At 48.0% G+C, this 23,890-nt stretch overlaps 2 protein-coding genes across 2 annotated transcripts; both read left to right on the forward strand.

Annotated features, from left to right (window-relative positions):
- The first annotated feature begins 5,643 nt into the window (after positions 1-5,643).
- PRSS58 (serine protease 58) lies at positions 5,644-8,614 on the forward strand. Its single transcript, XM_045564935.1, has 5 exons — positions 5,644-5,683; positions 7,286-7,424; positions 7,648-7,904; positions 8,240-8,379; positions 8,465-8,614. The coding sequence occupies exons 1-5, from the start codon at positions 5,644-5,646 to the stop codon at positions 8,612-8,614; spliced, it is 726 nt and encodes a 241-aa protein (XP_045420891.1).
- A 6,034-nt stretch (positions 8,615-14,648) lies between these two features.
- Positions 14,649-21,245, forward strand: LOC123647149 (putative DBH-like monooxygenase protein 2). Its single transcript, XM_045564394.1, is given in 12 exon segments — positions 14,649-14,936; positions 15,892-16,017; positions 16,019-16,039; positions 16,545-16,706; positions 16,953-17,036; positions 17,867-18,034; positions 18,227-18,329; positions 18,519-18,685; positions 19,008-19,099; positions 19,379-19,475; positions 19,608-19,667; positions 21,111-21,245. Coding segments are annotated over 12 exon segments (1,503 nt in total).
- Positions 21,246-23,890: the final 2,645 nt, after the last annotated feature.

The raw sequence follows: 23,890 nt of genomic DNA on the forward strand, positions 1-23,890 counted from the left end.
GTAAAACTGCAGGCATAGTTTACTAAGGGCAAAAAAGGCATATAATAGTGTGGCATGTTCTGGAGAAAATATGTAAATAAGTAATACTTGAGGGTAGAAAATAATTTGTAGAGGAGAAAGAATGTGACAAAAAATGAGTTTTATACAGGAAGCCAAACTCAGGGTGATGCAGGGCCTGCCCTGCTCTAGAAAGGAATCCAGATGATCTCTGAGGCATTGGAGGTGGTGTCGTCAAAGCCTTCCTAGTAAACACAACATCGTCAGATTTCTGAATTGAGAGATGCTAAAGAAGCAGCCTCTGTAAGATCTGGACCTATCGCCTGTGGGAAGAAAAAGAAAGGGAGGTGTCAGGGGTAACTCCAAAGTTTCTGACTTGGACGACTGGGTAGACGGGGATTGTAACAGAGAATCTGAGGGTAATCAGTGCATTTGTGTGCCAGGCACTGAGGAGAGGTGAGGCCTGCTATATCTGAGATCCTGGAAGGACGTGCAGGTGGTGATCTCGAGCAGGCAGCTGGAGGCAAGGATCTGGAGCTCAGAGGCTACCTGGGGAGTAACTGAGAAGTAGGAGTCCCACACTGACGGGCTAGCTGCAGGCTTCGGGGGGGCTCTCTGCTACTGGGAACAGCTGTGCGTTCCACGTGGAGCTGTGCAGCATCCCAGACCCACTGTCCAAGACACTGAAAAACAAAGACAGTTAAGAGGACTCTGAGTGACCCACAAGTTGGGGGTTTGAATGACATATGAGGGACCATGGAGCAACATGTAGGAGAGGGTCAATATAATGTGGGGAGCTTCTGTTAAAAAAGGCATAGATGGACAGACAGGACCAGTGAGATGGGGAGAGAAACTGGCTGAGGAAGGCGTGAGGAGGTTTGGGGACTTCCCATGTGAGATGCAGTGAATCCAGGGTATCTGTAAAGGCTGCAGAGGTGGGTTGGTTTCTGGACATTGATATACTCTGAGCCTGGATGTATTTTCTCTTCTCCTAAAGCAAAAATGAATTTAAAAATAAATAAAATAAAAACACAGACTTGGCTGTGGCTAAGACCTGCAGCTTGTTCTGACCCACATGCAAAAATTGTCTCTGTTCTCAAAGCCAGACGCTGAGGCCGTGTAATTCAAATGTGCCTCGATTCCCAGTAGTCTGCGGCCCCATCCACACCGCCGGCCCCCGTGTTTGCTGGTCTTGCAGCCACATGCTCGTGCCCCCTTCTTGTCTCCGAGTCCCTGCCCGATTAATGAATCACATCTGTACTTGTGCCAGGGTTTTTTATAAAGTTCCCAGCTGATCGCTTCTTGTAATTCTCAGTTTGTGTCTTCAGCACTTACTGACCATCCCACGCCATCCAAGTCGGTGGTCTGTGTAATTCTCCACAGTAGCAATTTCAACCCCCCTCCTCTCTCCCTAGACTTTCAGTACTCACTTCCGGCGGATGACCTCTGGCGTACGAGTAGAGGGAGGTTGAAACCATCAAGCCCCTCTGCTCAACCTGCCATCGCCAAACTTGGAAACATCTCTTTTTTTCTCCTTCCTTTTTTTCTATTCACCGTTTCTGCTACAGTGGAAAAGAGGGCTCTACATCCACTTGTGACGTGGTGACATGGACCCCATGGCCCTGACTTCCTCATGGACTTGCTCTATTGCTTCTCTCTACTTCCTTGTATTTCCAGTTTCCCTATCTATTGCTTCTTCCTGTCATCATTTAAGCATATCTCACCTCAATCATCTAAAAACAGAACTCGGGGACACTGTCTTGAGCCACTCTCTGTTTGCCTCCCCGTCTCCTTGGCAGGCAGTTCTTACGTGACAACTCTTGAAAGGTCTGTTCTGTAGGATCCTCCTGTTGGCGTCTCCTTGCAGGCCTCTCTCCTCAATTCTACTCATCCTTCAAGGCTCAAGGTGGTCTTCTGGCCCTTACTTTAGGGCCCTCCTGCATGTTTCTTTGCCTCCCACATTGTGACATTCATCACGGTAACTTGTGTTACATGTCTTATTCATGAGACTTTAGGATGTCTGAGAACAAGATTCTCATCTCCCTTACCACGAAATCATCAATATCTAATTATGCGCCAGCACACAGTGTGCATTTGTGTTAGTTTTCTATTGCTGTGTAAAAGCATCACCACAAATTTAATAGCTTCAAACAGTATACATTTATTATCTCACAGTTTCCATGGATCAAGAGTCCAGGCAGAACTTAATTGGGTCCCCTCCTTAGAGTCTAACAAGGCTGCAAGGGCAGAATCTGCTCCGGCACTTATTCAGGTCGTTGGCAGAATTCATTTCCTTGTGTTTATGTGGTACAGGGCCTGGCTTTTTGCTTGCTGTCAGCTGAAAACTGCTCTCAGGTCCTCAGACTGTCCTTGGTCATAGAGGCTGCCAACACCCGGGCCTGCTCAACACACCTGCTACCTCACCAAACTAGCAGAGAGAATCTTTCTGGTGCATGCTAGAGACAGAGAGAGAGAGAGAGAGAGAGAGAGAGAGAGAGAGATAAAATGCTGCTATGTATTAACATAATCATGTAGGTGACACCCCGTTAAACTTGGCCACATTCTACTAGTTAGAAGCAAGTCAGAGTCCTGCCCACATTCAAGCGAAGGCGATTACATAGGGCAGAGACATAGGGCTTGTGGTCTGTCTCCATAACGCTCAATGGGTTTTTGTCAAATAACAGAATTCTTGGCTCGTTAACTCCTACGTGATGAAGATTTAGTGAGTCTGACTTATGCAAGGCTTACAGGGCGAGCCTTCATTACTGGATTCCTCCCTCTTATCTCTTCACTTAGCTTCTAACACTCCCCACCTGTACGTGGGTGTAGTTTCACAAACACACTGCGTCCTTTTGTGTCGTCCTGTTGTGACTGTAGCTCTTCCTTCTCCTTGGATTATTTTATTCTCCTTTTAACCCCACGAGAACTCCCTCCTTGCCTCTAAGTCCCAGGTCAAGGGCAATACCTGGGTACCCCTTTCTTATACTGAAAAGTGTCTTGAACCCTAAGGCACATACCTCAATTTTCAACTTTTTTCCCCAACATATCATTATGAGAATTTTCAAGCGTGCAACAAAGCTGAAAGTGTTTTACAGTGCGCACATGCATGCCCACCACTTAGATTCCACCACTGAGAAATCTATTTTTAACTGACACTTTGCAGCAGTGTGGAACATTTGTTGCAGTTGATGAACAAGTATTAGCATGTTATTATCAGCTAATGTCCACAGTTTATACTAGGGTTTACTCTTTATGTTATAGAATTTTATGGGTTTTGACAAATGTGTAATGTCCTGTGTCCACCCTTCCAGTATCATATAAAATAATTTTACTGCCCTAAAAATCCCCTGGGCTCCACTTATTCATCCCTCTCTCCTCCCCAAATCCTGGCAATCATTATTCATTTTACTATCTCTATAGTTTTGTCTTATCCACAATGTCACATAATTGGAATTAGAGAGTATATAATATTTTCAGACTAGGTGCTTTTGCTTAGCAATACGTATTTAAGTTTTCTCCATGTCTTTTCATGACTAGATGGCTCATTTTTTTTAAATCTTAAAATCTCTGAATAGTATTTCATTATATGGATGTGTCATACTTTGTTTATCCATTTACCTATTGAAGGACATCTTGGTTTCCCCCAAGATTTAGCAATTATGAATAAAGCTGCCATAAACAGTAATGTGTAGGGGTTTTTTTGGGACATATGTTCTCAATTCATTTGGGTAAATACCAGTCTGATTGCTGGATCACATGGTTTAGCTTTGTAAGAAATTTCCAAACTACTTTACAAAGCGACTGTACCGTTTTGCACTCCCATTAGCAATAAATTCCTACCAGCATCAGTTCCTGATGCTCCACATCCTTGACAGCATCTGTGGTTGTCAGTGTTTTGGATTTTAGCCATTCTGCTAGGTGTATAGTGGCATTTCATTGTTGTTTTAACTTGTAATTCCCAATGACATCTTATAATGAGAATCTTTCCACATGCTGTTTGCCATCTGTACATCTTCCCTGGTGTTCCAGACTGAATTGCCCTCCACCACCACTGCAAAATTCATATCTTTGAAAATCTAAACCCCAATGTGATTATATTAGGATATAGGGCCTTTAGCAAAGTAATTAAGGTTACATGAGTTTAGAAGAGTGGATCCTTGATCTGATAGGATTAGTGTCCTTATAAGGTGACTCCAAAAAACTCAGTCTCCCTCTCTTTCCCTGTGCGTGTGCAGACGAAAGGCCATGTGTGGACACAAGAAGGTGGCCTTCACAAGTCAGGAAGAGAGCTCTGACCAGAAACTGAGTTTGCCAACGCTTTGATCATGGAATCTAATCTACAGAACCATGAGAAAATAGTTATCTGTTGCTTCAGCTACTCACATTGTGGTATTTTGTTATGGCAGCCCCAGAGGACTAAAACACTTGGTAAAGTATCTGTGTAGGTCTTTGGCCCACTTATAAAGTTGTGTTGTTCATTTTCTTATTGTTGAGTTTTAATATTTCCTTATATATAAATTCTCTAGCAGGTATGTGTTTTGCAAATATTTTTTGCCTAGTCTGTGGCATACCTTGAATATTTTGTTTTGTAACTGTCTGCTTAAATACCTATCATTCTCGCTAGTCTATAAGCTCTTTGAAGGCAGGAATGGTGTCTTTTTTTTTTGAGACAGAGTCTCGCTCTGTTTCCCGGCTGGAGTGAGTGCTGTGGCGTCAGCCTAGCTCACAGCAACCTCAAACTCCTGGGCTTAAGCGATCTTCCTGCCTCAGCCTCCCAAGTAGTTGGGACTATAGGCATGCGCCACCATGCCCGGCTAATTTTTTTTCTATATATATTTTTAGTTGGCCACATGATTTCTATTTTTTAGTAGAGACGAGGTCTCACCATTGCTCAGGCTGGTCTTGAACTCCTGACCTTGAGCGATCCACCCGCCTCGGCCTCCCGGAGTGCTAGGATTACAGGCGTGAGCCACCGCGCCCAGCCAGGAATGGTGTCTTTAAATTCAGGCATCCCCCACAGCAAGCACAGGTCCTAGCACAAGTTAGACACAGCATATAAATTATTTTTTGGCTGGTTCAGTGAATAAATGGATGAATGGTGACATGAAGGAGAGGACTAACGTATTTCAAAGAGGAGTTCAGTGTCAGCCAGAGGGTTGGGTTATGTCCACTGGAGAAAGATACCAGCATCACACAAGCGAGGGTGAGCATCACACAGACAGGAGGGGCAGTCTCCTACACACAGCTCAGAGAGGGACTTGCCTTCAGGGCTTGACAACCAGGAGACCAGAGAGGAGGAGGCTGTGGAGACATCATAAACTTCTGCTTCTCTCAGGTTAGGTACTTTCTTCCCTGAGGAGGGAGGGCAGAATTTGGAGTTCCAGAACCATTTTCGACTGTGTCAGGGACGGAGTCCCCTGACCTCTGTTCTTATCCCTCTGACAGCTGACTCCACCCCCTACTCTGACTGACGGGCACCTTTTCTAAAACTGAACCCCGATACTGAAAGAATTCGAATGGCACTTTTTTCCACCCCTAGAAGCTCTTCTCACCTTATTTTACTTAGTCCTTTCCCCACGCTCCTCTTCATGTTTTCCAGAAATCCTGAGCTGAACCTTACTCCTTGAAAAGGCGTCCAACGCCATCATGAAGTTCCTCCCCCTCTGGGCTCTCCTGAACCTGCCTGGTGAGTGTCTGCATGTTTGTCTCTCTACTTGCCGAAGAGAAACCCTGGGGGAGCATGGAAGTTGGGTGAAGGCAAGAGGCACCGTCCTGGACTTCAAGTGTAGCATTGGTTCTCTGTCCCTCACCACTGCCACTGTCCCTGCCACGCTTCCTCCTGTGACAGAGCCTGCCTGCCCCCCCTCAGGCAGATTGCTTGTGTGCTGTTGGGCGAGGCATGGACATTGACAGCCTCATACCGGTCCCACTCCTGCCTGATTGATGCTCTGCACAACAGAGGGCACGGCCGCATGTTGGAGAGCTAGGTATCTCCTGGCATGGTTCCAGTTACTCAGCAAAAACCCTGGAGTTGGCCATAAATCCTCTTTCTCTCACACCCCACATTCATTCTGTTAGGAGAATCTTTCTGGCTTTTATCTTCTAAGCTTATCCCAAACGCAATCACATCTCACCACCTCTACTGCTCACTGTGGTCCAAGCCATCATCTCTTGCCTGCATTATCGAATGAAGCTCCTCACAGGCCCCTCTGCTTCGATTTTGCTACAGGTGTAGAGTGAGGAAACTGTCCTCATTCCTTAGTGCAAAACCCTGAAGTCATTCCACGTCGTATTCCGAAGACAAGTACAAGTTCTTATAATGCTCTATAAAACCCTCTGTTACCTCGGTGGCCCCTGTCCCGCTCTGCTCCCTTTCACTCACGCCAGGTAGCCACCTGGCCTCTGAGATGTGACTGAGACAGGCCTAGGACTCTTGCTCCAACCGTTTCCTCCACCTGGGATCCCTTACCCCAGGCACCTACCTGACCATTGAACTTCCCTGACCTCACGTTGTTGTCCAGCATCGCCAGTGAGGTTTGCCCTGACTGCTGATGTGAGACTGCACGGGGCCTCGCCGCACACATGTGCACACGCATCCTGGTAATACCTTTCCCTCTACTCTCTTTTTTCCCCCCGTAACAGTGATCACCATCAAACATACTATATAGTTTAGCTGTGTATTGTGTTAATTGTTATGGAACGTCTCCACTCGCTGGAATATATGAGAGCAGAGACACCCGTTTTGTTCACTAGATAGCCAGGTCCCTAAAACAGAGCCTGGCTCATACTAGGTGCTCAGTGGTCTTTTTGTTGAGTCAATGGATGATTTCCCTCCTCCTCAGACTACATTAGCACTTGGTCAGTTCTCGTAATGGCACTTATATCATTCTGCCTTGTGCTATTTTAGGACAAAAAGATAAGATTTGTTAAAGCATTCTAAAATTGGCAAAAACTGTAAAAAAAAAAAAAAAGAAGAAGAAGAAGAAGAATTGGTTTAACACAGAACCTGCTGCACTGTGGAAAGTATTTTTAAAAGTTTATATTTTAATTTGAAGAATATTGCCCATTTAAAAGGCAAATACCTTTTACTTTTTGAAACAGATGTGTTTCTACCATTTATCATTTTCTTCATGTTTTAAAACAAGGTCATTTTATAGATTTGGTTTACAGACAAAGGTGCTGGAGAAAAGGACAGGGGAAACTTGGACTGTATTAAATGGCTTGACTTTAGCTTTTCTAATGATGACTAAGTAACCTCAGAATTGCTTGTCCATGCCTTTCTTTTCAGTTGTTTTGGCCTTCAATCCAGATTACATGCTTGCCGACACTCCCCCCTACTTGGTCTACCTGAGATCTGATTACTTGCCCTGCGCCGGAGCCCTGATCCACCCTCTGTGGGTGGTCACAGCTGCACACTGCAACTTGCCGTGAGTGACAAGCCCCCAAAGCCACTTTACTCTTTGGGTTCTCAGATTGGGCACAGACCTTAATCCCTGCCTGAGACCATCTCCTGATTAAATGGAATTAGGAAAGTCTCTGGAGCATGTTCAAGGGTAGACTAAAAAGTCTGTGGGAAGGAATAATAAAGGCCCATGAGGATGGAGAAGCCATCTACGTTAAATCTTCTCATTAATGTCCATATTGTTCCAGAAAGCTTCGGTTGGTATTTGGGGTTACAATCCCATCAGACTTCCGTGAAAGCCACCTGCAGGTACTTGACTATGAGAAGCTGATTTATCATCCACAATTCTCAGTCACTTCTATTGACTATGACATCATGTTAATAAAGCTGCAAAGAGAAATTGAACTCAATGACTATGTGAAACTGATCAACCTGCCCTCCCACCCTGTCCCTGTGAACAGTATGTGCAATGTTTCCACCTGGAGCTACAACATATGTGATATATGTGAGTTCAAGATACATGTGATGTCTGTTGACTTCAAGACAACATTCTTCTGTCAGAATCAGGCATGCTTCTATACCTTCTCTACTCTTGGCTTTTGCAATTCTGCCCACTGAGGCTTTCTTCTAACCTCTTACTTATTCTTTTCCTCTCCTTTCCTTTTCCTTATACCTCACTATACTCCTGCAGTTCTGATTTCTCTCAGTGTTTGTTCTCTTTTTCTTTCTGATGGTAGAAGGAGAAATATTTTTTTTTAAAGAAAACATATTCATGGTTTAAGAAAAAACAGGCTTGATACTTAAGAAAACACTTAAATTTCACTTCTCTCTTTTCTTTAGCCAAGGAGCCTGATTTACTGCAAACTGTGGAAGTCTCTGTAATCTCCCAAAGTGAATGTCGGGATGCCTATAAAACCTACAACATCAGGGACAACATGGTGTGCATAGGAATCGTGCCAGGAAGGAGGCAGCCCTGCAGGGTAACATACTCTCAATGCCTTCATTTCCCCATTTTATTCCTTTTATCTTGCCAGAAAGATAACCCAGTTTCCTTTTCTCTGGCAGGAAGTCTCAGCTGCCCTGGCAGTCTGCAATGGGATACTTCAAGGGATCATGTCTTTTGCAGATGGATGTATTTTGAGAGCTGACGTTGGCATCTATGCCCAGCTCTTTAACTATGTACACTGGATTGAAAATGTAATCCGAAACAACTGAGGCAGGAGTTCTGGACCATGTGGCACAATATTTCCAATGTCTAGCCTCAGAATTAAATCCAAATTGACTCCTTGAATTGCTGCCACGCTCACCTGTCTTACTTCTACTAAACAGAAAGGGTGCTTGAGCAGTTATTTGTACATATCTTCACCGTGACTATTCATAACAACACTTCTTCCTCTATAGATGAGGATGAAAGACTCAAAATACCTTAGGCTGTTGAAGTTTATGAAGTAGCAATTATGTTCTCACTAACAAATTGATAATTGACTTACTGAAAAAACGCCACTCCATAGCCATTTGGGGCACCAAAATGCCTATCAAACACACCAAATTAGACAACATGTGCTTTGGGTATATAAAAGGAAGTCTGATGAAGAGTGACTAAATGAAAGTATAGGTGAGGGGAGGTGATGCACTTAGTTTCTGGTTGCCCAGCTCTCAACTACCTCATAGATAGATTCTGGTCATTCATGTTGCAGGATTCTGGATGTTTACTTCAGACATGAGAAGTTCACACAAAGGTCAAAACAAACACCACATGTACTCAATACTAAATTGGAACTAATTGATCGACACTTATGTGCATATATGGAAATAAAACTCAAGGGAAATCAAGTAGGTTGGGGGAGAGGGAATGGTTAAATTCACACCTAATGGGTACAGTGCACACTAACTGGCTGAAGGGCACACTTATAACTTTGACTCAAACTGTACAACAGCAAATTATGTAACCAAAATGCATGTACTTCTGTAAAATTCTAGAAAAAAAAGTATTCGGACATATGACCTAGCAGATATACAGGGAATCCAGGACAGACTCTCCTAATACACGTTTGCCCTTTATATTATGCCAGTTGTCCAGGAACTCCACTTCCTCGCTCCAGCATTTTCCTTTCTTCTTTCATTCTCTTTTTATCTTATCTCTGCTGCTTCAGTTACCATCCGAGAGTTTTTGGCCAGTTGACTTAGGGTTAACAAAACAAAAACAAGAACAGTTTTAAAGAGTTCAGCCTGTGGCTGCTACAAGGGCACTATTGGAGTCTTATAGCCTGGTTAGGGAGTATGACTTATTAAGTGCAATTACATACTGCACTTTGCATTTACATATTTTATTAACTAAAATTTTCTTTCAGAGAGAAACAAGTGGTTTTGAGCTAATTTTTCAGAGAAGCACCTCAGCCTCTGAAGATGTCTCCCAGCTTGAGTTGGTGCTGAGATTTCAATAGGTCAACCTGATATTGCATAAGGCCAGCCAATTCTAGGCAGTGGTGCATATGGTAAGGCCACTGAATTCCATGGGCATCAGCACTCTCCTTGGGGCCCACCACTAGCACTGAGGTGACTTTGTTGCTTGGAAAATACATTCTTTTCTTTGTGGAATACATAAGGCATTCAGGTAATTCAAGGAATGTGGTGCTAGGACAGTGACGATGGCAAAGGAAAGAAAATTCAAATCCAGAATATGTTATTTTCAATGACAACAAATAGCTACTCCCTTGATGATGGAAGGGGCCCATCTACCACCCCCTGGTAGTAGGATGCCTCGGATACAGGAGCACTCAGTACTGAATTGGGCTGAGGTTGGTTATTGACACTGGCAAATTGGGTCTCTAACAGGGATGGTAGCCAGGACAGATTTGTGAGAAGTCCATGCTATTCAGCTTTTACATAAGCTCCATCAAAAAGACACTTGCACTCGAATGTTTATTGCAGCACAATTCACAATTGCAAAGATGTGGGATCAACCCACGTGCCCATCAATTCATGAGTGGATTAACAAAATGTGGTATATGTACACCATTGAGTACTACTCTGCCATAAAGAATGAATTAATACCTTTTGCTACAATCTGGATGGAACTGGAGACTGTTCTCCAAAGTGAAGTATCACAAGAATGGAAAAACAAACACCACGTGTTCTCACTATTAAATTGGAACAAACTGATCAGCCGGCATATGCATGTATGGAAGTAAAATGCTACGGAAATCAAGTGGGAATAATTTAAGGGGATGGGGAGGGGATGAGTGAATTCACACCTAGCGAGTACAATGCACACTATCTGGGTGATGAGCACACTTATAACTTTGACTCAAGCAGTACAAAAGCAATCCACGTAACCAAAACATTTGTGCCCCCATAATATTCTGAAATTAAAAAAAAAAGGAGAGGCTTCATGCTTCTTGTTCCCCTCCTCTCCATTTTCCTAGAACATTTCCTCTAGCAAACTTGTAACTGCAAATTCTTCTTTTGTCTCTTGAAATGTGTGTAAATTTTTTTAAAAGCTAAATAAGGCTCTTGCCAGATTTAAGATCCAGAAAGCTCTTCCTCAAGAACCGAGGAACAATTTCTTTGAAATGTAATCCTATCTGCCAGCGCTAAGGGGCAACAGGATCCCAACTTAGCGGCATCACCTTGTACTGAGTAGCAAAACTGCTTCCTGCTATGAAGATATAGGAAGTTAATTTTTTTCTTTGGGTAAAGCCAATTAGCACACACAAACGACAACCGACGCTAATTAGCAAGTGAATCTAGGATAATATCTGTGTGACAAATGGTGCTACGGAGTCCTCTAAATTGAGGACTAGTTACGTGACAGCGGAAGGGAGGCTTAGCATAACTAGCTGCATTTTGCTTCTGACCCCTGCAGAAATGTCCTTTAGGCTCAGCTCTGCTGAGCTCTGTATGAAGGCTAGAAGAAAGGGGAAAACCATTCCTTTTCCAAAAGTAACTCCCAGGAAGATAAGAAAAGTATACACACAGGTAACAATGCTATGTTCAAGATTTTTAGGAACATCCTGACCTTTGTCTTCCAAAGTTAACAGACCAAGAGGAAAGAAGTTTACCACCTCCTTAGACCCTCATTGATGCCCAGATGTCTGCAGTCCTTGGTTACCTCTTGCAACCCAACCCCTCTTTCTGCTTCCCTCATGACAGAAAGGAGCCTAAAGTTCATACTAACTTAGGATGCTTCTTTGGGACAGTAGTCTACCACCTTCTCAGTTTGCTGGCTCTCTGAATAAAAGTCGCTTTCCTTGCCCTAACATCTTGTCTCTCGACTTATTGGCTGTCCTGCAGCAAGTGGTACTAGCTTGATTCATTACTGTTTATCCTGAAAACGTGTGCAATGAGCTGGAGCCACTTGGTTATGTAATAGTGAGATTTCTTTCTGTCTTTGCAATCTCTTAGCAGATTGACTTTGATGTGCAAAGTTTCATCCTGGTTTAATGCTTATCCAATATTAAAACTGTTTCCTATCTCTTCTACATTTATAGAAAGGTTTTTCTGGATTGGGAGATGTTTTCCTCCTTTAATTACTTTTAATAATATTTATTTATTAACCATATTTTATTATATTTCATTAATTTATATTAATATATAATAATATAATATTTCATTATTTCAATTGCATTTAATTACGTATTTAAGTATGTTTTCCCAACAACTCATAGTGCTGCCACTACTCAGAAGTATGACCAGTGGCCTTGACAGCTTCCCGTGTAAGATAGAGATCATAATGAAAACTGGATCAAATGGGTCAACACATGAAAAATTCTTAGAATAGAGCTTGGCACAGACTAAGCACTCAACAAGGGTTGGCTTCTATTACTGCAATGGTAAATTTTAAATTCAATTAAAATACAACAGGATTAATAGTAACATTTGTCTTTCATTGCTGCAGTACTCAACTGAGATTAAAAGCACGCATTCTCATAACTTTCTAACATTGATTAAGTGGCCTCATTTTTCATACAGCTTGCAAGCCAATAATCTGGGAAATTAGATTTCAAAGGCCCTGTATCTACCATCTCTCCAGCCTCAGCGTTTCACCGACCACAGTAAGGAGGCACAGAGGGGTTTACCAACCAAACTTTGCAGTTTCAAGGCCCAGGACTGCACTGGAGTCAAGCTCGTGCTCCAGGTGTGGCTCGGTAAGTGCAGAGGGTGGCAGGGTTGGCCCCCAGACCCATCTTCCTGGAGAATCCCCATGTGAGGGTGCAGCAACCGCCTGGCGTCCTGGAGGAGGGTCCAGGAGAGGAGACGCCTGAGTCCGCCATCGCCACTTCCCGCTCCTTTGTGAGGAGCCTGACTCTTCCTCAAGGACAGTGCTCTGGCCGGCAGGACAGATTGCAGGATAAGGGATCCGGGCTGTCTCGGTTTACAGGACTGCTTGGCCTGTCTCCCGACTGCCTGCTCCCTCAGCCTTAATCCGCAGGTGAGATTGGGATCAGAGTGTCTCCACGCCCCGGTTATCTCCCTCCCTGGCGTTCCTGCTCCTCACGGTCAGTGCCTCCCCAGGCTCTGCCTTCGCCCCTTGTCTTGGCCCAGCTCCGGCCCAGGGCCAGGTAAGCCTCTTGCTTCCAGGTGGCTGCCCAGCTCCCTACCTCCTCTGCCAACCATGGTGGGGGTTGTGGCTGCCTCCTTGGGGCATTTGTTTTCTACCCCACCCCGAGTTACAGTCACGTGCTCAGGGAAGCAGCAAACACACCTGGCTGGTCCTTACCAGCTTTGATGAGCTCAGCAGGTAACACAAAGTCTACACCTGCACTGAATGAAGCTGGAAGCAGATCGTTCCCGCACCTACCCACCCCGACTGGAGCTGAATTCCCGTGTGAAGATGTGGGGTCCAGTCTCTGGGGGAGGCCCCTTGGGCCCATGTCCTCTCTCTTGTCAAATGGAGGCTGGGCCACCAGGGGGTCAGGTGATGTGATTTCCAGCTGGTGTCAGTCACCAGGAGGAAATTACTCTTTAGATAAAAGGAAGACTTTGATCCCTTCCCTAAGAGGCAGCCATCAAGTGACACCAACTCCCTCCTCCAGGACAAGCCATGGTGGAAATGCCTGGCTGGGGTCTGGTGCCTGTGGGTGTCCCTGACCTAAGGAAATAATGAAAAGAGCGCCAGCCGGGGCAGCCCTGCATCCTGCGCTAGCTCAGCCACTGACTTGGTGGCAGATCAAGCACACTCATGTCACCCCTTGGTGCTCTTATTTCCTCATCCAAAATTAAGTGGATTGGAATTTTTGGAAAACTAAATGGATCTAAAGTTCCTTTGTGTTCCAGTGTTCTGATATTCTAATATTCCTTCTGTGCTTTTACTGTTTGCCTAACACCGCTGCTCTGGTAACTGGGGAGGCTGGGCTAAGCCTGCAGTGGAGAGTCACTAAAATGTGATTTCCCTGAAAGGCAACTCATGGCAGGAGGGGTAGGTAGAGCAGAAAGCATCCTGAAGGCAAATTCACGTTTATTTCTCATCTTCTCCCTCTTCCTCCCCTCCCCTCCTCCCTTCCTTGCTCTTCCCCAGGAATGCGCAGAAAATCAAAGCTGCCCTAGACTTGTCCCTCTGGAGAGCTGATTATGGTTCCCTCACCTCTGAGTGTCCTTCCAGGGATTAGTAGCAAAGACTCCTCTCGGAGAGGGAAATCACAGCCTCCCCCCCAAACCCTCCCAGCAGCTGCCCTCCTTCCTGCGCTGTACGGGGAAGCTGAAAGGCTCCGTCTACCTGTGGCCCCAACCCTGCTGGCACCTCGGTTCAATACAGAGACAAAATGGAAAGTGCCCATAAAAACTGGGGTGGGGCATATGCCAGGGGCAGCATGTTCAGTAAGAACATCACGGATTCCAGATGGGAAGATGAGGGGAGAAAGGGGGCAGAGAGAGAGAGAGAGAGAGAGAGAGAGAGAGAGAGAGAGAGAGAAGAGGAAGAGAGAAAACTAAGCTTCCTTGATTCTGCAGGGCCCCCACTGGCAGCACACTGGCGTAGAGTTGGGGTGCGAAGTCTGAACATTCACTCCTGAGAATTTCATGCCAGCTCCCTGCTCCAGAGTGAGAGCAACTGCCCTGTACCCTCTCCAGGCACCTCTCACCTCCAGAGTTATGTAAGGGGCACCTCTCGGAACCCAGAGGATAATCAGATCAGAAGCGCCCCAGCCTGTCCCTCCTCCATGGCATGGTGCCTGGCACAGGTGGAGGGACATATAAATCCAGGGCTCTCGGGTGTCCATCTGCAGGGCAGATGCTCCAGGCCCCGGGAGACATGGCCTGTGCCCTTCTCTTCAGACTTTTCCTGCTTCTGGCCCTGGAAGCCCCATCCCCAGGCAACTGCCTGGGTCCCACATCTCGCCTGCGTTATTCCAGGTTCCTGGATCCTTCCAACATCATTTTCCTGCGCTGGGACTTTGACCTTAAAGCTGAAGTCATCACTTTTGAGCTCCAGGTCCAGACAGCTGGCTGGGTGGGCTTGGGGGTCACAAATCGCTACACCAGAGTGGGAAGTGATCTGGTTGTTGGAGGAGTCTTGCCCGATGGCAATGTCTATTTTTCGGTAAGTCTGAGGGGTGACTCTGTTCCAAGGATGAGTCTTTGTTGGGTTGAGGATGGCTCCATGTCCAGGCAGGATCCACATTTTCCAAAGATATCCAAGCACAATCCCAGGACTCCGGCTGAATGCTGATCTCTCTCTCCAGAAATGGTCCATTGTAGAGTTTGCAATCTAGGTCTTCCACACGGCACATCTCCAAGGCAGCTAAGAGAATGAAACCATTAGGTTGTGAGAGACAGTCTTGCACCACTTACTTGCTAATAGCCCACTAAATGCAAGTCACTGGGGAAAATTCAAAGCTGTTTGAGACACAGTCTCTGTCCTGAATTTCCTTTAAGCTCAATCAGGTAGACAGCAGCATGAAATAATCTAACAGCAGCTGCAGCAACAACAATAGCTCAAAATTGTTATATACTTTTGATTAGCCATGCATTGTTCTGAATTTTTTGAATTTTAAACCTCATAGCTTCACTATGAGGTAGATTATTATCTCCATTTTATAGATGCAGAAGTAGCTCCCTCATCTCCCAATCTCACCCATTCTGAACTCTTAATCACTCTTCCAAACTGCGCTTACATAGGGAAGTGTCAGTTAACAGTGTAAGGACAACGTATGTTAAAAGCCACATGAGAGAGGATGAATGGCGTAGACAGTTCAGAGAATGCATGAGATTTCAAGCATTAGGGGTGCAGGAACTTTAGGTTTTATGGGGATGAGATTTGAAATGGGAGAAGTAAAGCGAAGTCGGGTGGTGAAACTCCATCAGACATGGTCCATCCGTCTTCCTTGAGAATCCACCCCTTGACACTCTGCCCCGCCCTAGGAGGAAACTACACAGTAGAGAAGACCTGGGTTCTGCTACTCTAGTATCCTGGGGAGCTAATGGGATGCCTGCTGCCCCAAAGCATGACATTCAGGGCTCCTGGTTCTTACTCCATGGTCTGCACTGGACCCCAGGACCAGCACCTGGTGGACGAAGACACCTTGAAGGAGGACGGGAACCAGGATGCTGAGCTGCACGGGTTGACGGAAGATGCTGTCTACACCACCATGCGCTTTTCCAGGCCCTTCCGCTCCTGCGACCCCCCATGACCAGGACATCACGGTAAAACAGGGAGGGGTGAAAAGCATTTCATCACAAGCAGCAACTCCCGGGGAGGTGTCGTCGCCCCCAGTCAGGCAGAGAGTCACAGTCCCCAGGACTTCTGTCCCTCTCAGCCTTCTCAGGCGCTGTCCCAACCCGTGCCACAAGCCCCCTGCAGGGTGACTGCCCATCATCCAGAGCCCACTCCACCTTCCCCAGGTTTCTCTCTCGAACAATCCTACCCAATTTCATTGAACTTTAGAGCGTTAGGACTTAAGAGTCTAGCTCAACCCTTTCTTTTCACAGATGTGGACGCAGGCACGGGGAGGGAATGCAAGAGGGGATGTGACTTGCTCAACGTTACCAGCTAGTTAGCCTCAGGGGCAGAACTAGAACCTGACTAGTTCTCACTCCCGGTCTGAAGCTCCTTCCATTCCACTGTGCAGACATGAGCGAGTGGCTTGTGCAGGTCCTTGGGTGCAGGTATGGGCGTGGTGCTGCCCCTCAATGCTCATGGCACCCCCAGGGCGACACCGTGAGGGTGCTGGCTGCCTACGGCCTGGATGACACTCTGAAGCTGGATCGGGACCGTACCTTTGTCAAGTCCATCTTCCTGCTTCAAGTAGTCCACCCTGATGATCTGGACGTCCCTGAGGACACCATCATCCATGACTTGGAGATCACTGATGTAATAAATCCCCTCCGCCCCACCCAGCCGTTCCCAGCTCCCTCCTCATCTCCCAACTCAATCCAGAGCCTTCTTTCCCACCCCTCATTTAGCACATTCCTTGGATGGAGGTTACTTGGACTCCCCTTCGTGCCCCAAGGACTGCCAATCTAACCCTAATGTGAATTCCCTTCCCTGGCCCGGCCTTTCGCTGGATTCTCTGGGAGCCTCACTCCCAGCCCGCTCAGCGTCTGTGCCCCTCCCCAGTTCCTCATTCCAGAGGATGACACCACGTATGCCTGCACGTTTCTCCCTCTCCCCATCGTTAGCAAGAAGCATCACATCTACAAGGTACAGCAAACCAAAGAGGCGCATTGATGAGGCAGGGGGAGGCGCTCGAGCAGAGCAGTGGGCACAGTCAACTCCAAAGGATGGTGTCTGAAAAACTGTTGGGGGGAAGCTATAGGGAAGTGGCTGGGAAAACGGGGACCCAGGCAGGTTTGGTGGACATCGTAGTTATATAACTTCCTGAACCCAGGACTGTAACTCCCAGCACTGTTTTATTTAAGCCCCATGGTGCAACAGACATGTTGATGAAGGTTACAGATCAATAAGTGTTTGCAAAGAACAAAGCATAAGCCCCACTCTGGCGCCAGAGTTGTGCTCTCTCAGCCCAGGGGAAGCAAGGCAGGGAGGGGATATGGCCAAGGGCCACCAGGGGCTCAGCCAAGTCTGGCTGAAGTGAACTGAAACTTGGTCACCCAGTTTCACATTTGAGGGATTTCAATTTTGATCAAATAAACAAAAATAGGATCTGTGGCAAATGTGTGGGAGCCATTTGTTCTTTAGAAAGAGAATCCAAAATGGTGTGGGTACTTGCTCAGATACACAGAACTGACTGAGGTTACCAGGGAGAGTCAGAAGAGCTGGGATGCGCCCCCCCTAGATTCAGCATGGTCTGCTCTCTGGGAAGCGGTTTAAGGGGTGGGAGCTGAGAGGAGTCAAACAGAGCGGATGGGACGATGACAGCTTGGGGAACAAAAACAGAGAGAAGGAATGAAAGACAAAAAGACACAGAGAAATAGGGAATGGCACAGTTTTATTTGGGGAAAAGACACGGGGAGAATACAGACTTGACACAGAAGGTCTTGACCACGCTCTGCTCTCCTTTCTCTGCCCAGTTTGAGCCCAAGTTGATCGACCACAATGAGACGATGGTGCATCACATCCTGGTGTACGCCTGCGGCAACGCCAGCGCTCTCCCGACGGGCATCAGCGACTGCTACGGGGCCGACCCTGCCTTCTCCCTCTGCTCGCAGGTCATCGTGGGCTGGGCTGTCGGGGGCACAGTGAGTCCTGTGGTGGGGGAAACACCGGCTAAGCGGGTGCATGTTGTCGGGCAACGGGGGTGGCAGGGCTGGTGAAGGACCAAGGGACAGGGAGGTCTGAAATGAGGGTGAGAAAGCAGGGTGGGGGGAGCCCTGGATCCTTGCACCTATTTCCCAGGCCCTCTTGCTGTCAAATCTCCCTCCCCCCAACAGAGTTACCAGTTTCCAGATGACGTGGGCATCTCTATTGGGACCCCCTTGGACCCTCAGTGGATCCGACTGGAGGTTCATTACAGCAACTTTCACAACCTTCCTGGTGAGAGGCCAGAGGGTTTATGGAAGGGCAGCTGGTGGGGCTGGCTGGTTCCCTTAGGTCTTGGGAATGTGCTGCAGGATGCATGCCGACTTCTTCTGGTCATAGCCCCACCCCAGCTTTCTGGGGCCTCTTTCTCTCCACATTGTGATGCACCGTCCTACCTTCTGCGACTGTGCCTTTCTGCACTAGGTGTGTACGACTCCTCGGGGATTCGAGTGTACTACAGCTCTCAGCTGCGCAAATACGACATGGGCGTCCTCCAGCTGGGCTTCTTCACTTTCCCCATCCACTTCATACCCCCGGGCGCTGAGTCCTTCATGTCCTACGGGCTGTGTAGGACGGAGAAGTTTGAAGAGGTGAAGCTGGGATGGAACAAACCCTCCGTGCTCCCCATCACAGATCTGGTCTGAGCCACAAGCCCTCACAGCCTGAGCCACAGACGTGAGAATGCTCACAGCCTGGTGCTCAGGAAATTCACTCACATGACTCATGCAAGGGAGAGGAGTCAGGGCTTTGAGGGCAAGGGGAGTGGGGCAGGAAGAGGGGCTGGGGGGCTCGATAAGAATTAAGGGGTTGTCAGTCATAAGAGGAAGGTGTCAAATATCAATGGTGGAAGACCAAGAAGCAGGTCAGGATGAGAGCCCTTAACAGACCAGGTGTGCCTCCTCCCCCTTCCAGATGAACGGGGCCCCCGTGCCCGACATACAGGTGTATGGCTACCTGCTGCACACCCACCTGGCGGGGCGGGCTCTGCAGGCCGTGCAATACAGGTAAGAGAAGACCTTGATTTGAAGCTTTCCCTTCTGTAGGTGGGAATAAATTTTAAGAACGGCTATTTATTATGCAACATAAAGTTATGCTTGGTTGAGAGTAAGGAGGAGCTAGAACCATCCCTAGAGTAGAGGTGAGTGGAATAAGGCTGTGGAAGAAGGAGATTTTGTTCATTTTTGTGGACAATCTGCTCACAGAATGACGCCACGAGCTGCATCTTTGGTCGACTCTCTCGACTTCACCTTCTTACTCTGTCTTCTCCCCTTCTTTCCCTCTAGAAATGGAACACAACTCCAAACCATCTGTAAAGATGATTCCTACGACTTCAACCTGCAGGAGACTCGAGATCTACCTGCCCGGGTGGTGATCAAGCCGGTGGGCATCTGGGCAAGGCATGGCGGGGTTGGGGAGGCAGCGTCAGAGCTCATTATCGTCATCCAAGATCGTTCTCAGGCCACGGCAGCCCCTCTGTGTCTTACTCTCAGCCTTCTGTTCCACTCCAAACAGGGAGATGAGTTGCTGGTGGAATGTCACTACCAGACACTGGACCGTGACTCCATGACTTTCGTGAGTACCTCTCTCCACACATGGGCACCAGGACCACAGCCCCAGAAGGAAGTCCCACCCTGGCTTTCCAGTGACCCCAAGAATTCCACTGAAGCCCCTTCCTTTCTGAAGAGCCATTACCCACTCACACAGGGCCTTTCATGCTCTCACACTCCTCCGCGCCTAGGATGGTACAGGATCCCCGACATCTGTGTCAGTGACCCACTGAGACCATGGAGAGGGAGCATGTCAGAGTGGCTAAGAGCATGGGCTCTGGGGCCTCCCTCCCTGGGCTTCCACATCAGCACAATCCTTTAGTAGCTTTCTCACCTGAAGCAAGTGATTCAACCTCTTTGTGCCTCAGTTTCCTCATTCACATAAGAGTAATACCACTTCCATCTCCTAAGATTATTGTGAGAGTTGGTTAACATGTACAAAACACTTAGATCATTACCTGACTGGTAGTAGAGGCTCAATTAGAGTCAGCTATTGTCATTATGGTCACAAGGAAGCCACCCATTTTGTGTGTCAGGTGTGGTTCAGTGCTTGTGGGAGTCCCAAGGGGCTGCATACTATTGAGAAAAAAATATTTAGCCCTACAAATGATTATAATACAAATTAGAAAGTGATATATGTCATACGCAAGGGAAGAGGATAATGCATTAGGGCAATTCACAGGAAAAAATAGTAAGATTCTACTACAGCGAACTGAACGTGTACTATATGTGAGTGGGTCCGGCTTTAGACACATAAAGTGGGGAATCCCAGAGAAGAGAAAGACTGAGAAAGCCACGTGTGAAAGGAAAGCACAGAGTGTGCACGAAGACCAGTGGGTTGGTTAGAAAGTGAGAAGTGGGAAGAGATGTCTGAAGAAATGCACTGGGAAGGAGGGGGGTGAGGGGAAAGAGTATCAGGCAGGGCTGAGCCTGTCCTACCTGCATCTCCAGGACAGCAGGGCCTGACGCTGTAGCTCTGTGAATATTCGCCAGGTAAACAAATGGAATGAATGAATTTATTATATAGAATAAAATAATTTGTTCAGTCATAATTGATTGTTGTTTAATGGACTGTTGAAAGCCATTGGAGGTTTCTGAAATGGAAGATGACACGATGCAAACTGTAAACGTTTTGGCAGCACTACGGAGGTCAGATTGCGACTGGGACAGGTGGGCAACGATGCCAGCTAGGAGACTGATCATCTTGCCCAAACCCGGACAGCAGCAGTGGAAACATGGCCAACAGGGCAGATATATGGGATAGTTCTTTGGAAATAACATCACTAATTGTCCAACGATCGGGGATAGAGGAGAAGATACAGCAGTGAGCTGGCTGTACATTAAGGGACAAGGCAAACTGCGTCGCTGGTAGAACGACCACCTCAACTGTTTTCCAGCCGCCTAGTTCCCCTCTCTGCATGCCTTTGTGTCTTTGTCTCTCCATCCTTGTCTCTCTCCTCTTCCCCAGGGAGGTCCCAGCACCATGAATGAGATGTGCCTCATCTTCCTCTTCTACTATCCCCGAAATAACATCTCCAGCTGCATGGGGTACCCCGACATCATCTACGTGGCCCATGAGCTGGGGGAGGAGGCATCCGAGTGAGTCATCCGGGAAGATGGGAACCTCTCTTGTGTGTGTGTCTCTTGGAGGCACCTTGGGGAGGGCTGGGGAAGGAGGAAAAGGAGACCCGCCCACCTCCTAGGCTAGTGAGCTAGGATTCCTCACGGACTGCCTGACCAGCCCCTGCCCACCTCACCCCTGCCCCTGTCAGTGTCTGACTCTCAAAGCTCTGACACAAGACAGCAATTTCATGGCATTTCCCCCATATCAGCAAGGTCATTCAGAGGAGCAGATAAGAACTGATCCCTCGGTGTCAGATCAGTTATGTACAAATTCTTTGTCTGCCTTCTCAGCACACACTACTTGACTCAGTCAAAGACAGTGTTTACTTTAAAGTGATGACCCTTCATTATTGGAGGGTAAGGTCCTCCTTGAGACTCCCATGACAGCTCCGAAACTGCTTGCCAAGGAAAAAACGCACATCTGTGCGGATGCACCTCGTTTCATACTCAATTTCAGAGCATTTGCAGGTTCCCTGAAGTCACTGCATCAACCTTCTTGGACTCCGTGGCACCCAGATAAAAACTCCTTCCTTAAAGAGTCAGAAGATCCTCTATTTCATTTTTTAAAAATCTCATCTTGAGTTCTGATGGTATTTCTCTTCCTGTCAAATGCATAAGGATTGTCTCATTGAGCTGTAAGGCATCCCTTATGGCTTATGCTGACGTGGAACTGATGCTAACAAAATCGAGGGTACCCCACACACATTTTGCTGAAGCTCTGTGTCAGCCCTAAACGACCGTCTGTCCCCCTGCCCTGATCCTACCGCCCTCGCAGCTCCATGGAGGGCATGATGGCCATGAACAACGTCGAGTGGACCCCAGAGAACATTAAGAAGGCGGAGAGAGCCTGCAAGGAGGCCAGGCAGACGGTGATAATAAAGACCATTGACGTGAGTGTCCCAGGAGGGCCCACCCTCTGGAGGGGGGTTGCTGCCGCTCCGCGCGGGCCGTGGGGCGGTGGGAGCCTCGCAGGCAGCCTGTGGTCTCCGCGAGGGCGGGGGATGAGCCACGAAGGCCGCAGGACGGGAAAGGGGGTGCTTCTACCTTTGCCTCTTTCTTCCCTCTCCTGCAGGAGGTGGTGGAAAACACGACAGGCTGGATTCCGGACATCGTCCCTACTCCTCGGGGGCCCTGCTTGGAGTCCTCTGGAGGCAAAGTGGAACCCCAGGACAAGACCCCCGCAGGCTTCAGGGCTGCACCGGGGGCCCCCCTCTCGGGCTCGGGCGCTGCTGCCCCGAGGCGCCTGCCCCTGGCGGCCCACTTGCTGGTGCAGGGCGCCCTCTCCTGGCTCCTGGCCAGGCTGCGGACGGGAGGCTGATTCTGCCTCCTGCACACACGGGCCCTCTCTTCTCAGCCTCCTCTTGTCAGCAAACACACAAACTATCCTCTGCTTTGGGCCCCCAAATGTCCCCCATTTGTGCCCCTTCTCATGACCCAGGGCATGACACTGCAGGCCTGGGCACTGCACGTGTTCCATAAGGGTTCTCCCATGAGGAGCTCTGCAAGCCAGCCTTTACAGCCTTGGGCCCCGTATTTTCTGACCAAGTCTGGCTCCAAGGCTGAGGGTGGGTGAGGGATCCACTCTCTGGGAATTCTGGTGCCCCAGCTCCCTTAAGAGGATGCCGCAAGGAGGAAGGGGAGAGGATGCAGAAGGAGCACCTGCCCTGTACACCTTCCTCCGCCTGCTCCTGGCTTCTTTTTTTCTGACACCTTTGCCTCGCCCTCCCTGTGAGGTGGAGGCAGCAAGCGGCACGTGTGGTGGGGGGCGAAGGGTGATTTGCAGTAAAGGGAGGGGCTCTGCTTATAAGGGATAAAGCTCAAGACATCACATTAAATAAAACTCGACTTGCTTCCTGTTGCCATCTCTTTCCTGTGAGCCTTTGGTCAGGACAGACAGCCGAGCAGTCCCTTGAATGGCTCAGTATAAGACATCCTGAGGGCATTTGAGGACCTGGTTGCCTAAATGCAACATTTAATGCATGTCCCTTGCCCTCCTCACCCGTGTCTCTACTGTCAGATGATCTTCAGTGTCACCTTGTCAACACTCAGGCCACCAGGTGTCAAGAGCCAACCGGGCAGGCAGGCTGGTGTAAGCTCCGAGAGCAGGTAGGGCTGGGTGGAGAGAGACAGTCCTTAGCCCGGGAGCCAGGGCAGGCCAAGGAGGCTCACAGGGACAGGGCAGTGACTAGATGCAGACGGTTCGTGGAGTCAGGCTGCGGTTCACAACCACAGTTTTCAGGAAAGGCCAGTGATGGTGGCTGCCCTGAGAGCTTCTGGGACATTTATGCACTTATTTGAAGCTTGCAAAGCTCAGCACCACCCTCTCCCTTTGGGATTTAAAGTCACCAGGCCAGTCTATGAAGTGCTCATTGTTTGTGACCCCTACTCTGGACAGCACAAGGTGTTGAAAGGGATCTTAATCCCCCACAGAGCAGGGATGTGGACTCAACAAACACCATGTCACTGCTCAAGGGGCCTAGCGTGGGTCCCACAGCCCAGCCCTGCTTCCTGGCAGAGCAACACCTCTGCCCTGGGACTAGTGCGGAACACTGGGGACACAGGAGGCGGTGCGTCCATGACCTTTGCTGTCACTCCCAGAGGATTCTGGACGCTCCACTCTGAGGT

This window comes from Lemur catta, chromosome 11 (genome assembly GCF_020740605.2).
Source record: "Lemur catta isolate mLemCat1 chromosome 11, mLemCat1.pri, whole genome shotgun sequence".
Classification (NCBI taxonomy): domain Eukaryota; kingdom Metazoa; phylum Chordata; class Mammalia; order Primates; family Lemuridae; genus Lemur; species Lemur catta.

Excerpts from the sequence above, each read along its gene's own strand:
- PRSS58 (XM_045564935.1), top strand. The coding sequence starts at position 5,644 with ATGAAGTTCCTCCCCCTCTGGGCTCTCCTGAACCTGCCTG. Across the intron at positions 7,905-8,239 it reads CTACAACATATGTGATATAT|CCAAGGAGCCTGATTTACTG; the intron begins GTGAGTTCAAGA and ends TCTTTTCTTTAG. Across the intron at positions 8,380-8,464 it reads GAAGGAGGCAGCCCTGCAGG|GAAGTCTCAGCTGCCCTGGC; the intron begins GTAACATACTCT and ends TTTCTCTGGCAG.